Source organism: Triturus cristatus, chromosome 8 (genome assembly GCF_964204655.1).
Source record: "Triturus cristatus chromosome 8, aTriCri1.1, whole genome shotgun sequence".
NCBI lineage: Eukaryota > Metazoa > Chordata > Amphibia > Caudata > Salamandridae > Triturus > Triturus cristatus.
In genome coordinates, this window is record NC_140591.1 from 207,271,969 (window position 1) to 207,287,318 (window position 15,350).

General features: G+C 44.4%; 1 protein-coding gene across 2 annotated transcripts in view; it reads right to left on the reverse strand.

The window, feature by feature from the left end:
- IFNGR2 (interferon gamma receptor 2) overlaps nt 1-14,566 on the reverse strand; it is an 83,589-nt gene extending 69,023 nt beyond the window's left edge. For both annotated transcript variants that reach the window (XR_014967658.1, XM_085621377.1), the window contains exon 1: nt 14,392-14,566. Coding sequence is in view for 1 of the 2 variants with exons in the window: in XM_085621377.1 (XP_085477503.1) it covers nt 14,392-14,449 (58 nt within the window). In the remaining variant the exon portion in view is untranslated. The remainder of the gene's footprint in view (nt 1-14,391) is intronic.
- Between the last annotated feature and the right edge of the window lie 784 nt (nt 14,567-15,350).

Consider the following 15,350-nt stretch of genomic DNA (forward strand, 5'->3'; position numbering starts at 1 on the left):
AATCATTAATGCATTGAAAAGGGACAATTCCAGTGCTCTATGTGCAATGTCTGATACTTGCACGTTTCTCTCGTCTTCATTGCTTGATTTTTCCTCGCCAAAAAGTGACTTTCATAGTTGTTGAAATGCCACTCATAATTACACTAAATTGACTGAAATTATGAAAATGGCACTCATAGGAATCTGAAACCTTGACTGCTATGCGGCGGGTGTCATTCTTACTGGGCAAAGGGTGCGCACTGCAACGAGAGCAGAAGGACTTCACTACCTGGCAAATGAAACACAGGCCTATAAGAGAGGGCAGCCCTTTAATAAGTGGTATTGGCATACACAGAAAGTTTTTTTTATTTTTTTTAATTAATTTATTTTTGAAATGAGAAAATAAGAAATAAGAAAACAGAGTGTGTATACATCCATTCGCCTACAACCCAGAGGGCCGGCTACTTAGTATCTTACAGTCAGTGCATGTCAAGCGTTTCCCACATCCCGGAAGCCGGGCATCGCTGTCGTATATGTGCAATAAGTCAACATCTCTTTACAAGAATGCCACCAACCAAGTCTATTCACGCAATCTGTGCCCTATAAATAGCCCAAAATCTTCTTCTTTGTCACTCACCCAACCCGTTATCAACCATACACAGAAAGTTAATAAAGTTCTAAGAGCAGCATTTCCACCCAATGATATGATATTCTAAAATAAACAAGGGGAGGAAGGAACAATAGGCAAACACAGGAATAGTGGAAACATTGGAATGTTGTAGATCTATACCAGTCATTACTGGTCATCCGCATTCAATTGTCCTAAAAGGAGCTCCCGGCATTCCAGTACATGGAATTTCATTGTATTAAGAGCAAGCTGGGTCAGGATTGGAAGAAAAACATTGGAACACATATACAGAAAATGTGAAATGCCACAGTGTAAAAAAAGGGCTCTATGGAAATTTGAGGCAGCAGAACCGCTGGGCTTGTGGGAATTAGATATAGGTTTAACTAGCTTTACCTTATGCCCTCTTTCAACTTTCAGCTTCAAAGTACCCGAGCCAGACACAAACCAGCACACACAGGCAACATGCACAAAGTCACCTGTACACACCGCTGTGTGTGTGGGAGGGAAACTTACCCATATTTGTACACTTGCTCCACCTCTTTGCATCCCCGTACCTGCGTACCCCTGGACCCTCTCCCTCATAGAGACTGAGTCAATCATTTTGGCTTCGGCAACATAGAACACAGGTATAGCTTTGACAACAAGAGTGCAAGCTTCCCTAACACAAAGAACAGTTACACGACAAGACTCAGTGACAGCAGTGCAAGATTCCCAAGTGTGAATACAAGCTGTGGCCACCACTGCCATGTGCTGCCATCACCTTATGTGCATTACTTGCGCTTGCAAACTTTTAAAAGTTATAAATGAATAATGAACATTTCGTACAAGTTTGTACATAAATACCGCTGCTTGCTGCACAGCACTAAACAACACTGCAGTCTTCTCTTGACAGACTACAAACGCACACATGCATGGCTGAAGCCACCAGGGTATAAATTTCATCAACAGGGCTGGAGGGCATTTGCATTCGAAGAGAGGATGAGGATCACAAAGTTGTATACGTAATTGGGGTGGTTTGCCACCCACAGATTCAAGGAAAAGTGGGCAATTAATCTGGCCCTCACCTCCCAAGGCCCTCCCCGGAATTCTTTCTCGCTCTTGCTTGCTTCTATTTTTCTCTCTAAATCTCTCACCCCACCCCCTGTCTGCCTTTAACTTTGATTGTCTTTTTCTACCTATCCCTCCCTCAACACCCTGTCTTTCTATTTATCTTCTTTTCTCTCCTTGCCCATCTCTTGCTCCGTCATCTCTCTCTCGGTATCTGACCTCACCCCTCTTTACCTCTGTCTCTCTCTGCTTCCTACCCTTCCTCCTTACCCTCTTCTAACTTAAGTTATTCTTCACCTCACCTTCGACAATTCAGCTATACCATCCTCCGCCAAGAATAAAGAAACAAAGAAATCCAGTGGCACGAAGAGTCCACTGTCCACAGGGCCTCCTGCTTAATCAAATGAGGTTATGCTCAGGTGGCGTGCTGTATTCATTAGCCCCCCCTAGTATATCCCCCCCCCCCCGCCGCTAGGGCTAGGGCTGGATGCCACTACATCGCGCAATATAACTAATTAAATTAACGCAGGACATTGCAGGCTGACTGACGACCTACTCCGGTCAGTTGTTTTTGCACATTGTCTTCTTTAATACATATTTAGGCACGATTATAATACTTGACAAGCACAAATGGCACGATTAAAGAGCTTTACCCACGTCTACGCTATGGGCTCATTTATTATGTGTGCCAGCCGGAGGTGTGCGCAACTACTTACTGGTAGAAAAGAAGGCATTCAACCAGTTTAACATCTTTTCATGGCACATTTGATTTACTGGCCACTCCAAGTTAAGAGGAACTGTTAAGAAGGAATGGAGCCGGAGGAGGATACTTCAAGACTAAGGCAGGGCCTTTAACTTCTTAACTCCACAGAATCCCGTCTACCAGTCATGGTTAATTGCCCATTGTGAATAATTTTGCAAAAATTACGTATTGAGCAAAGGTAAATTATGTCAATGTGCAGCTGCCATTTTACGGTATATACTTGCATCTGCTTTTCGGTGCTAAATATTTTTGGAAGCACATGTTGGTCGGCACCGCAGCAAGTGTATCTGCAGTTGTGCACTGACGCAAAAGAGAGGTGTAAATCTGACCCTAAAAAATATTCCAGAGCTTTGATAATTATAATGTGTGTGTCAAGCAGGGTATTGAAACGGAGATCACACCCAGTGGCAGAGAACATGAGGACACAAGCAGGACAGGCAAATCACATAGCATGGGTAGGGGCAATAAAACAGAGGTACAAACAGTGGAAGTAAAACACACAATAAGCAGGACAACGAACACTAGCAGAAGGAGCAAATCAGAGAGCACAGGCATGGATCGTGAAACAGAATACAAGTATTGGCAGTGAAACCGAGGTTCACAAGTTGGAGAACTGAAAGAGAGTGCTTAGGTAGAGTGGGTGAAAGAGAGAACACAGGCAGGTGTGGCGAAGCAGAGAACAGAGGTAGGGATAATGAAACAGGCAATATGAGGACAGTGAGGATGAGACAGAGCGCAGGCAGGAGCAGAAGAAAGAGCATATTCGGTGGAAGTGAAAAAGGGCACAGGCAAGACAGCACACAGACTTAAGTGAAATTGCACAATCAGGAGAAGAGAAGTAGAAAGCACGGTTAGGGGCAGCAAAAAGGAGAGCACATGTATTGGCAGTGAAAGAGAGAGCACCTTTACAGGCAGTGAAGTAAAGAACACACACAGGGCGGAGAATAAGATTACTCTGTCATGGACAGTGAAATAAAGAGGCTAAACGGGCCAGTGAAAGAGGACACAAGTGGGATAATTGTGACAGATTAACAGGCAAGATCAGTGAAACACAAAACAATCTAGGGCAGTGAAACAGAATAGTCAAATGTATCGATAGAGAAAACAGACGCAGGCAGTGAACAGAGAGCAAAAAGGGTGACTAGAAAGCACTGGCAAAGGTGAGAAACACATGGCACAGGCAAGAGGCAGTGGGTCAGAAAGCTCATGTAAAGAGGGGGCAGTGGAACCCAGAACACAGGACAAGGAAGTGAAATAGACTGCACGGGTAGGGGCAGTGGGACACAGAAATAGAATAGTGAAATAGATTCATAGTAGTGGCAGTAGAACACAGGAAGAGGACGTGAAATAAATTGCACAGGGAGAGGCAGTGGGACTCACAGCACTGCCTGGGCAGGAGTGCATAAAGAGCACGGGCAATGAACGTGAAACATACAACACTGGCAGGGACAGTGAGACACATGGCGCATGGAGGGGCGGATGAAAATTGGGCACAGGAAGCGGAAGTGAAATAGACTGCAGGGGTAGTGACACGCAGGGCAAGGAAGTGACAGAGTGCACGGGCAGGGAAGTGTAACAGATTGCACAAGCAGGGATAGTGAAACACTTGGCACTGTCAGGGCAGTGCAGCAGAGAGGACAGGCAGCGTGGCGGTGAAAGAGCACAGATACGGGATGGAAGACACAGCACAGGCAGGGGAGTACGCCAGGGAGCCCGTAAAGGGTAATAGATTGCACGGGCAGGGGCAGTGAAACACTTGGCACAGAGAAGGTCAGGGGAGAAGAGGGGAATGGCAGTGCCACCCCTATCACACCCATCAGATGACAACATTATAGAGGGGCAGGCCACCTGCAGCACTCGGTTTTATGCAGACGAATGTGCCGGACAAGCTCTGTCTGTATGAAGGGCACTCACTCACAAAAGCGATATAGTTTCGATCTGCCGCGTTTATCTAATATTCAAGACAATATCACACAAGGGCTTTTCATGCCCGACTTATACACACGCATAGTACCCACATATGAGCGTTGATAGAGTAAAATCAGGGGCCTTCTCTCGTCACGGATACACTTTGCATCATTTAATGAACAATAAGGCCTCTTTCAACCCGTATCCTTTATTAATTAATAGGCCATTAGCGTATGCGTATGATGGAACCGCTCCGTCACGGCCCCGCCCGCGCAACGAACCTTCAGCACAGCGCGGTAATCTGCGCCGCGCTGAAGGGGTTAACTTAATCAAAGGCGAGACTTATTGCATTTTCAATGCTTGTTTGTATTTACAACATGTATACTGCGAACCACAAAATGATCAGTCAACGCACACGGGCGGCCTGACTACACATTAATCGGTGCAAGTAACCTAATCACACGTGGTTCCAGCCCCACGAGACACTAAACAAAACAAACACTAATTTTAGTACCTAAAGAAAGAGTTGAAAAAGAAAGAACACGACAAAAAAAAAAAAATCTGATATTTCAAATGTTTTGAGATATATATATATATATATATATATATATATATATATATATAAACACACACACAATTTGAATCATTACACCTTGATGTTCAAAATACTTTCAACTACTTAGTTAACGTTATTGATGAGTGCTGACAAAATAATTAACGAGAAACACACGAAGTGTTAAGTGTGACTGAGTAGCAGAGTCATATACCAGGAAGGGGGAGGGGCCGAGGAAGTGGATGCAATTAGTAATGGTACGTCCGTTTTACTTAGACAAACACTAAGAATTACAGCAACAAAAATGACACCATTATTTCTTAAGGCAGAAGTGGGACGGCCTGCTTGGGTCAATATTCCTAGAAAAGATTGTCGATTTTCAGAAGAAAAAAAAGAGGGGGGAGTACCCTAAAATGCGTTTGTTTGAAGAAACAACTAAAGGGCAATAGGGACAACATACACGCTGGTGAAAGTGTGGTGATTTTGTGTTATGCAAAAGAAAATCACATTAGTTCGGTAGCAGGGCACAAGTTCTAAAAAAAAAAAGACGCGGGGGACTAAACAAGTTAGACAGTATGCAGGTGACATCATGGCGCGCGCGATAGCAAAGCATGACATAGCACATGAAATCAAGGAAGTGGCATCACAACTTGTGACCTCACAAGAAGTGACATCAGATCTTAAGACCTCACGCATATGTTTAGCAGGTCTATCATGAGTACATTTGAGAACATTACAGTATTTGTCAAATTAGTTTTTGCGTCGGGTTGGGCCAAAAAAAGTGACAACCCAAACACAAAATCTGGGCCTCCACTTGTACATTTATTTTTTAAAACCCTGCCACAAGGAAATGGACATCAAGGAGAAATGTAGCAGTAAATCGGTTCAGCTTAACTGGCTGCAAAGTCTGTATTTTAAATAACTTATTGGGTTAATGCATTTGCTGAAGAGATATTTGTGTGCCAACAAAATCTCGGGGAATAATAATAATAATGGTAGAGAACTCTGGAGGTTAACGTATTTGCTGGAGAGATCTGTGTTTTTCTAGTGCCCTGGGCACCGCACTCAAACCGACAGACCATGCACGCAACCTGGGCTTCATCCTGGACTCCTCCCTCTCCATGACCAGGCAAGTCAACGCCGTCTCCTCGGCGTGCTTCAACATCCTACGCATGCTACGGAAGATCTTCTGGTGGATCCCCACCGAGACCAGGAGGACCGTCACCCAGGCCCTCGTCACCAGCCGACTGGACTACGGCAACGCCCTCTACGCCGGTACCACCGCCAAGCTCCAGAAGAGACTCCAGCGGATCCAGAACGCCTCAGCCAGACTCATCCTCGACATCCCACGAACCAGCCACATCTCCGGACATCTGAGAGACCTTCACTGGCTCCCCGTCAACAAAAGAATCACCTTCCGCCTCCTCACCCACGCACACAAAGCGCTACACGACCAAGGCCCGAGCTACCTCAACAGCCGAGTCAACTTCTACGCTCCCAAACGCCACCTCCGATCAGCCAACCTCGCCCTCGCCGCCGTCCCCCGCATCCGAAGAGCGACCACAGGAGGAAGGTCCTTCTCCTACCTGGCCGCCAAGACCTGGAACTCCCTCCCGACCGACCTGCGCCTGACCCAAGACCACCTCTCCTTCAGGAAGAAGCTGAAGACATGGCTGTTTGAGCAGTAGCGGCACCCCCCCACCCCCAGCGCCTTGAGACCCTACGGGTATGTAGTGCGCTCTATAAATGTCACTGATTGATAGTCCCAGTTTTGAATCAAAGTAGCACAGAAGGTATGTCTCAGCATATAACACGCAGATGACAGAGTTTTATTTTATGTAAATGGAAAAGCGGTTAACTCCTCTTAACACAGATATCGTTTTGTTTTGCAGTTCATAAATTGCAATCTTTCTAATATAGCAGAGTGAGCTATGAAGGACATGTGGATTCTACCTTATGACCTTCAGTCTTATGTAGCAGACCTTACACATTGATTTACACACATATGATTTATTGTCAATGTATAATGAATAAAACCAAAAGCCTGCCTCTCTTAACCTGTGAAGTGATAAGGTGTGTGCTTTTGTTTCCTCTCCATTGCATTTAGGTGCGAGGCTCCCAATAGCTCCTATCCAGGATACTCCAACAAAAGAAGGCTGGGTGGCCCCTTAACATTTCCCTTTGTTATGGGCCCAGCTGGAATCTAACAAGGTCCCTCCCGCCTGCCCTTTGCTGCTCCAAAGGAAAGCAGGCACTGTACAGGCACTGCCGAATGCGTCCTGGTGTCTGAAGAGAATACCTGGACAACTTTTCTATATTTCTGTGGGGCCAACTTCTAGGGAGGGTAGGCTGCTTCCACCCAGCGAAAAGAGTGGGTAGACGCAGTCTACCCTCGTATGCCCTGCTCGGTAGTTAGGGAACGAGGGCTCTGCTTTTGTGGTGCTTAGGGTCGGTAGGGGACAGAAAATATGAGCAGGGTTGAGGTTGAAATGAACTTGGGGGAGATGTTGGTCTTCTAGCGAAGTCCTTTGTTTGTGTTGGTGATCGCTACCGGTCCCACTCCGAATGTTCAGAGCGTTACATTAATGACGTCAGCGCGGCACCGTGACACAGGCTCTGTTCGCCGTGGCGGTTGCACGCACTGTCCTGCTGGTCCTGTGGGCCCTGAGTATTTACCGCAAATAAATCCCTAAAAAAGCATTCTAATTTGCCGGTAAGCATTATTTCTACAACAATGGCGACGATGGACGGAATCCGGTAAACGGGGCTCACGGGCGAGTGATCCTGATGAGAAGAACTCGTGAAGGGAGAACTGTCTCACAGACCAAAAGCATCGTCGGAAAAAAAAAAAAGAACTGAAAGCGGTGGGCACATCGACGGCAAAATCATAAGTGTGCACTGTGAGGGAATGACAAACAGTGGATGCCTATGAGGAAAGTGACAAGAAAAGCGCGCCGAAGGTCGGTGTGACGTAGGGCCAGCTCTACATTCTCACTGGAGCAGCGCCGGGCACGTCACACCCACACAGCGACCAGCCGCCATTTTAAGCAACCGAAGTCTGTGAGGAAATAACGCGTGTGTGCCGAGCAAAGCAAGGGTGGCAGCTCGATAAATAATAAACTAAAAAGAAGAGTGTTTACACGCTGAGAAACGTGTGACTGTCAGTGCTCTCTTCATGGTGCCCCAAGAGGGAAGGATAATCGGCACAGGCCACAGCCAATAAGGCACATGGAGAAATAAATAAAGAGAGTGACAGACATATCTATGAGGAGAACAGCTAGAGTAAATGAAGAGAAGCAAATAAGAAGTGAACTGATTGTTCAGCAACCAGCAGCAAAGGATAAGTGCGATTGATGTGTAAAAGAGTGGTGACTGACATCTAAAGGAAGTTATATAAGCAAAACTTAAACACTACCAGAGGAAGTAAATATGGCGCAAAGTAATAACATATGTGTACCCCCATTATTTCTGGAAGAACCCGGAAAACCTATAATGAAGTGGAAGAGCTGGCTAAGAGCGTTTGAAAATTACATAGTCTCAATAGATGGAAAAAAATATGACGCTGAAAGGAAAAAAGCGCTTTTATTTGGACTTTTAGGCAAAGCGGGACAAGAAATTTTTGATAGCTTGCCGGAGTATGAGAGTCCACCAGGGGTGTTCATACCATTAAATGAATACCAGGAAGCGATAAAGAAACTTGAAAAACAATTTTCAGAGGAGTGCAATATAATGGTGGGGAGGCACAAATTCGCGCTGAGGAAGCAAGAAGAGGGGGAGACAGTTGAGGAGTACATAGCATGCTTGAGAGTGCTGGCGAAAGATTGTGAATACGAAGACATGGTTGATGTCTATTAGAGATCAAGTGGTATTTTATTGTTACTCAAAAAAAGTACGAGAGGTTGTTAGCATGCAGGAATCCGACGTTAGAGGAAGTGACAGATATTGCCAAGGGTATAGAAAGGTCGCTGGTATCAACTAAGGAGTTAGCAACTACCAGTAGTAACGCAAATGTGTTTCACCTGCAGGACAAAAGCAAGGTAGAGCCAAGGGGTGTCGAGAAGAATTGGGGCAGTAGAAAAATGGGAGTAAAAAATTGGAATTGTTTCAGATGTGGGTCACAAGACCATTTAGCAGACTGTAGGACATGTCCAGCACTAGGTAAGAAGTGCGTAAAATGTAAAAAAAATGGGTCACTACTCAGCACTGTGTAAAACAAAAAAGCCAGGAGAAGGAATGAGGATAAGCGCATTGAGTGAGGCAGAACAGGAAATGTGTGCGAACATTGTACTGTCGATAGATAGTCTTGATGGTAGAATTAAGGGCCCAATAGGAAACGCACTTATCGGAGAGGTAGAACTGGCATTCACAGCGGATTCAGGGTCGCCCATAACGCTAATTTCAGATGAAGTGTTCGATGAAAAGTGGGAAAAGATAAAACTAGAAGTAACTGATGTTAACCCAAAGGCGTTTGGGGATCAGGACATTGAGATGGTGGGTTACTTTGAGGATGAGCTCACTTTCAAAGGCAGAAGTATCAGAACCAAGATATATGTGGCGAAGCGTAGTAGAAACTTGATAGGATGGAGAGACCTAGCCAAACTGGGCATAATACTAGTACCAGGTGCAGAAGAGCCCATAATGTTGAGGGAAGACATGATGCATATGATAAATGAAGTGCATGTATGTGATGATGAAAATAGTTTACACTATATAATGAAAGAGTTTAGCGATATTTTGGAAGGCGGAATTGGATGTGTGAAAGGATTTGTACATGAGATAAAAATGAAAGAAGGGGCAATACCTGTAAAACATAAAGTGCGAACTGTACCTCTCTCAGTGAGAAATGAATTGAAGGAAATGCTAACAAAACTTGTAAAAGAAGGTGTAATTGAGGAGGCAGACGCCTCAGAATGGGTTTCAGCAATTGTAGTTTCAAAGAAAAAAAATACTGGAAACTTACGTCTCTGTGTAGATCTTAGGTCATTAAACAAAAGTATACTAGTGAACTGCCATCCCCTACCAAAAATACAGGAGATACTCGCGTCAACAGCGGGGTCAAAATATTTCTCACTAATAGACTTGAAATCGGCATACCACCAGGTTTGCCTAACGGAGGAGTCCAAAAAACTGACAACGTTCATCACTCCTTTTGGAGCCTATAGGTATGTACGTCTACCATTTGGTCTGGCTTCATCGTCTGGAGTGTTCCAAAAGCTCATGGATTTACTATTTGGAAACTTAAATGGGGTAGAAGCATTCCAGGACGACATACTGATACATACAAAGGAAAAGAAAGAACATCTACAATTAATAAGCACTGTAATGAGAATATTGAGAGACAAAGGTATGACAGTTTCTAAAGAAAAGTGTAGATTCATGGAGGAGAAGATTGAATATCTGGGACACACACTGACCTCCAACGGAGTTACACCAAAGGATGACTTGGTAGAGGCGATCAGGGAAGCACCTGAGCCAGGAAATAAGGATGCCTAGAAATCTTTTTGGGGCCTCAGCGAATACTATGCGAAGTTCATAGAAGGATATGCAAGTATGGCGGAACCGTTAAGGCAGTTATTGAGAAAAAATGTAAGATATCTATGGACTAATGAACAAAGAAGTGCGTTTGAAAAAATAATGCACGACATAGTCAACGCGCCGGCCTTGAAACCATACAATCCAAAATTGAGGAACATCATCACGGTAGATGCAAGTGCCGTGGGGATAGGGGCTATATTCTGTCAGATGGAAGGCAACACTGAGAATACGGTCGCATTTATATCGAGAACTTTGAATGAGGCAGAAAAGAATTACAGCACAATAGAACGTGAGACGCTCGCATGTGTGTGGGCTGTACAGAAATTGAAGACTTATTTATGGGGCAAACCATTTGAGATCGTGACGGATCACAAACCACTAACTTACATGTTGGACGGTACCGGAAGAGGAAGAGGAAATGGTAATGCTAGTGCAAGACTGATTCGGTTGTTGTCCAGGATGCAGGAGTATAACTTTAGCATCAGACACATAAAAGGTGGAAAGAATTGCAGGGCTGACTGCATGTCAAGATTGCCAATAAAAAAAAACAGACGAAAGTTCGCTTGAGGATAAGGAGTGTGTGGTAGCGCTGATTGATGCGACAGCAATGTGCGACGGATCAATTACAGGAGATGAATGGCTGAGGAGTGTAAACGAAGACAACCTGACGAGAAAGGTGATGGAGCATGTAATGTCAACATGGCCTCCTGTAAGAAACCTAGGGAAAGAACTAAGAAGCTACCAGCAAGTAAGTGACGAACTTTCGATTGAAAATGGGTTCTTGAAGAGATGCGACCTATTTGTGCCACCCGCAGGGTTACGACAAAGGTTGATCAAATTAGCACACAAGGCGCACCCGGGTAGCACCGCGACAAGAAACATACTAAAACAGTATTACTGGTGGCCAGGTATGTCAAGCGACGTGAATATGTACGTGGAAACATGCGAACAATGTCTCAAAGCAGACAAACATTGGAAGGCGCGCAGAGGAGAAGTACAAATGGTTGACATCCCCAGAGGTCCATGGGCGAAAGTAGCCATAGACTTCGCAGGCCCTTTCAACTTACTACAAGATAACTGCCGTTATGTAATGGTAATCACAGACTATTACTTGAAATGGGTGCACTACAAATTTACACGTTGCATTACCACGGAGTGTGTCATAAAGTTCCTGAAGAAGATCTTCTCCATGGAAGGTCAGCCAAGGGTCATTGTGTCAGATAATGGCACCCAGTTGGTATCGCAACAAATGGTAGACTTCTTAAACAATTTAGGAATCGTGCAAGAGAAAACACCACTCTACAGTCCGAAAAGTAATGGACAAGTGGAGAGGATGAATAGATTCATTAAGGAAGGCATCCAACTGGCAATTGCATCGAACCTGAACGTGCAGGATTACATTCGTGCAAAAATAGATACGTACAACACTACTCCAAATGACACCACCCAATACACACCATTCTTTCTGATGAGAGGAAGAGAGTGTACGTGCGAGATCACGCCGAAGTACAACAAGTGGTTTGAAGGGACTGAGAAAGTGAAGGAAATAAATGACACAGCGACAAACGTCAGACAGAAAATTGTCTCTAAGCAAGAAAAATCTAAGGCATATACTGATATAACGAATAAAGCAAAGGAAAAAGACATTGTAAAAGGCGATTGGGTGATAGTAAGGAAGCCCTACAAGGTCATAAAAGGAGAGTCAGTGTTCAGTGACCCAATTCTGGTGCAGCAAGCATCCAAGGGAGCCGTTTGTTTAGAGCAGGCAGGATGGCGAAGCAAAGACGACGTAGTGAAACTAAAAAAGGGACAAGAGAAAATCATCATGAAAGGAAGAGGCCAGCAAGATGCTGAGGACAGCGTTTTGAGTTGGGAAGAGTGCGCCTCGGCTAGGCACAGCGTGAGCGGATCGGAGGAAGGGTGGAATAGAAGCTTCGAGGAATCTAGAAGCAGTGGCAAGATTGGAGGAAACAACCCCGACAAGGACTCTGCTCACGAAAATGTGCAATTCAGAAGAGGAACAGAACAAGAAATGGTCACAACCCAAGGAGGCATGAGCAAGACTGTGAGTAGTGAATCCACAGAAAGAGTGGACGGCCTAGGATCTATGAGCCAAGAAAGGCCAAGAAGGGTGATCAAACCGCCCAAGAAGTACGAGGACTACGAAATGTACTAATGTTTGTATATGTTGGTAAAGGGAGATGTTGAGGATGAAATGAACTTGTGGGAGATGTTGGTCTTCTAGCGAAGTCCTTTGTTTGTGTTGGTGATCGCTACCGGTCCCACTCCGAATGTTCAGAGCGTTACATTAATGACGTCAGCGTGGCACCGTGACACAGGCTCTGTTCGCCGTGGCGGTTGCACGCACTGTCCTACTGGTCCTGTGGGCCCTGAGTATTTACCGCAAATAAATCCCTAAAAAAGAATTCTAATTTGCCGGTAAGCATTATTTTTACAACAAGCAGCCACTTAGATAAAAGTTGCCCATCCTTTGCGAATCAGATAGCTATGAAAGAGACAAACATTTGCATATCGGGGTCGTTTTGAACTTGTAAAGACAGGCTATTGCAATAGGTATTTTGATTTCGGCTGGCAATGTTTGGGGTAACATCAGAGAAGTCAACAGTAAGAAAACGGCCAACCAGAACGTAAAACAGGCCCACAAAACAGCTTACAGATTGCCCTAGCCCAATAAAAACACTGAGCTAAGATGCAACATTGACCAGTCAGACCCTAGTTGTGCTTGTTAAAAATACGATCGAAGAGGGATTGTAGCTGTATGTAAAATAAAGATCATATCCATTGGAATCCTTGTCAGGAGAGATCGCGACTCATAATTAAACCTAGGAAGACCAGCAGGGAGTAAAACAAAAACTCATACACTGGGCAAGAGAAGAACATAAGCAGGCTGTTACATTTAAGAAGGTACTCTAGCAGGTGATATAATCCAGGAGTCATAGGTGTAGTTAAGTAGATTTATTTGTTGTAAGTTAGATGGTAAGAATGCCCCACCGGGAGCAGCATCCAGCTGCTCAGCCCATCTCACTCAACTGACCCCACTTCAAACCATGCATCCATGAACATTCCAAATGACATCACACACACACACAGGCTGAGCAGCAGGGAGAAGGAGAAGACAAGAATACCACATCTCCTTTCTTTAAATAAGGAAACAAAAGATACAAAAGAAAATCACAGTAAGTCCTGACGATGACAAGCCAGGATTACAAATAAGCACTGACTAAAATGTATGAATAAATTCACATAAAATTTTAAAATAGCATTACATCACAATGTAAGAACTCCAATCATGGAGAATAATTTAAAATGGTATGATTGATTGTATCACACCACATGACAAAACACCACTCCACTAAATACAAAAGGACGTCACATTATGCATTAACATGAAAAGAAACACACTTCCACCTAGCACAACCCAATTAAAACAATACACAACCTACAAACCAACCATCACTGCAAAACCTCACATGACAACACATGCGACAATAACCAAATGTAAAAACATCACAGGACACTACCATTCACCCATTCACACTGACACACAAAACATTACCTAACCACCATCCCTCTTACAAACCAAAAATACCCAAAATATCACATCAGAAGCGAGGGGGGATTCCCAGACCTAGCCTCCCTTGTCAGTGGATCTCAGAAGGTGAAAGGCGGAGTCACGGTATTCAACCCCTATACCCCCATGTACTGTCTCAGGCAGAACCCTCAAGCAGACGCCCAACGCATCGATATGTTCTTCCAGGGAAAGATTAAGAAACCTTTACCTTGTCTGTCTGTCTCACTTGGCTCTCTATACAGACAGCGCTGGGTTATTAAGCTGATTTTATAAACTACGCACCCCTTTCTAAAGAGGAAGTAAAACAGAAGTCGGGAGTTTTCTACGCTGCGATACAACCTTCTGACGTGAGTTGCATCGGGCTCGCCATCGCCCCTTTAAAATACCTGCGAAGAGAACAGGGAGCAGGACGAGGAAGCAGGCGGCGCGCAGGATCTTCCCCATGGTAGCATCATCGGAACAACCCTTCTTCCCCTCTCAAGAGCAGTACACACTCCAAACAGTTACACTGCTCCCAAACTCGAGGACACCCGGAAGTTCTCTCCCTTCCTCCGCCCTCCATTACACGTCACAGATCCGACCATGATGTCTCCATAGGCAGTGTGACTTCGTGACTCAGCTCCGTTGTCACCGCCCACGTCGGGAAGTAGCTTTCAAAGGAATATGCGTGGCGTGCCGCCTAGCACTTCGTCACTTGTTATCTTCGACTGGTATCACTGTACCGGTATATTATCTATACATCCTACGTGCTGATCACAACCTTACCCAAATAAAAACATCGGCCTTGTGTTCACGTTTAAAAACCTTGGAAAGGCCAACGAGTGTTACTTGAAAATAACTTTTAAAAAAACCTCTTTATTAAGTATGAACATGTTTCAAGTTTCAAGTTTATTTAAATACTTGCTGCAATACATGTTATACATGGTATAAATACACTGTTACATGATGTAGAGCATAATATTTTTGGGTCGAGCCTTGGCATCGCATACAATTGTAATTGAAATTGCATTTATATTAGGGCTTACTGCTCCATACGATTGCATTTATATTAGAGCTTACTACCCTTGACGAGGTGTCGAAGCACATTTTTGGCGAGTAGCAGGCTGCTCCGGAACCCAAAGAGCAGTGCTTAATTTGTAAAAAAAAAAAAAGTAAATAATAAGAACCAGGGCTCTGGTCAGTAAGCCAATGCAGCTTTCACCACACATTGCCACTGCTACCAATGATAGTAACAACACAACTACTAACCAACTATTCCAGGCCCCCAACGCTGTAAGCATGGGAAGCAGGTAAAATTAATTTTTAATGCAGGAAATAGTAATTTTTAATGTATATTGAATTAATA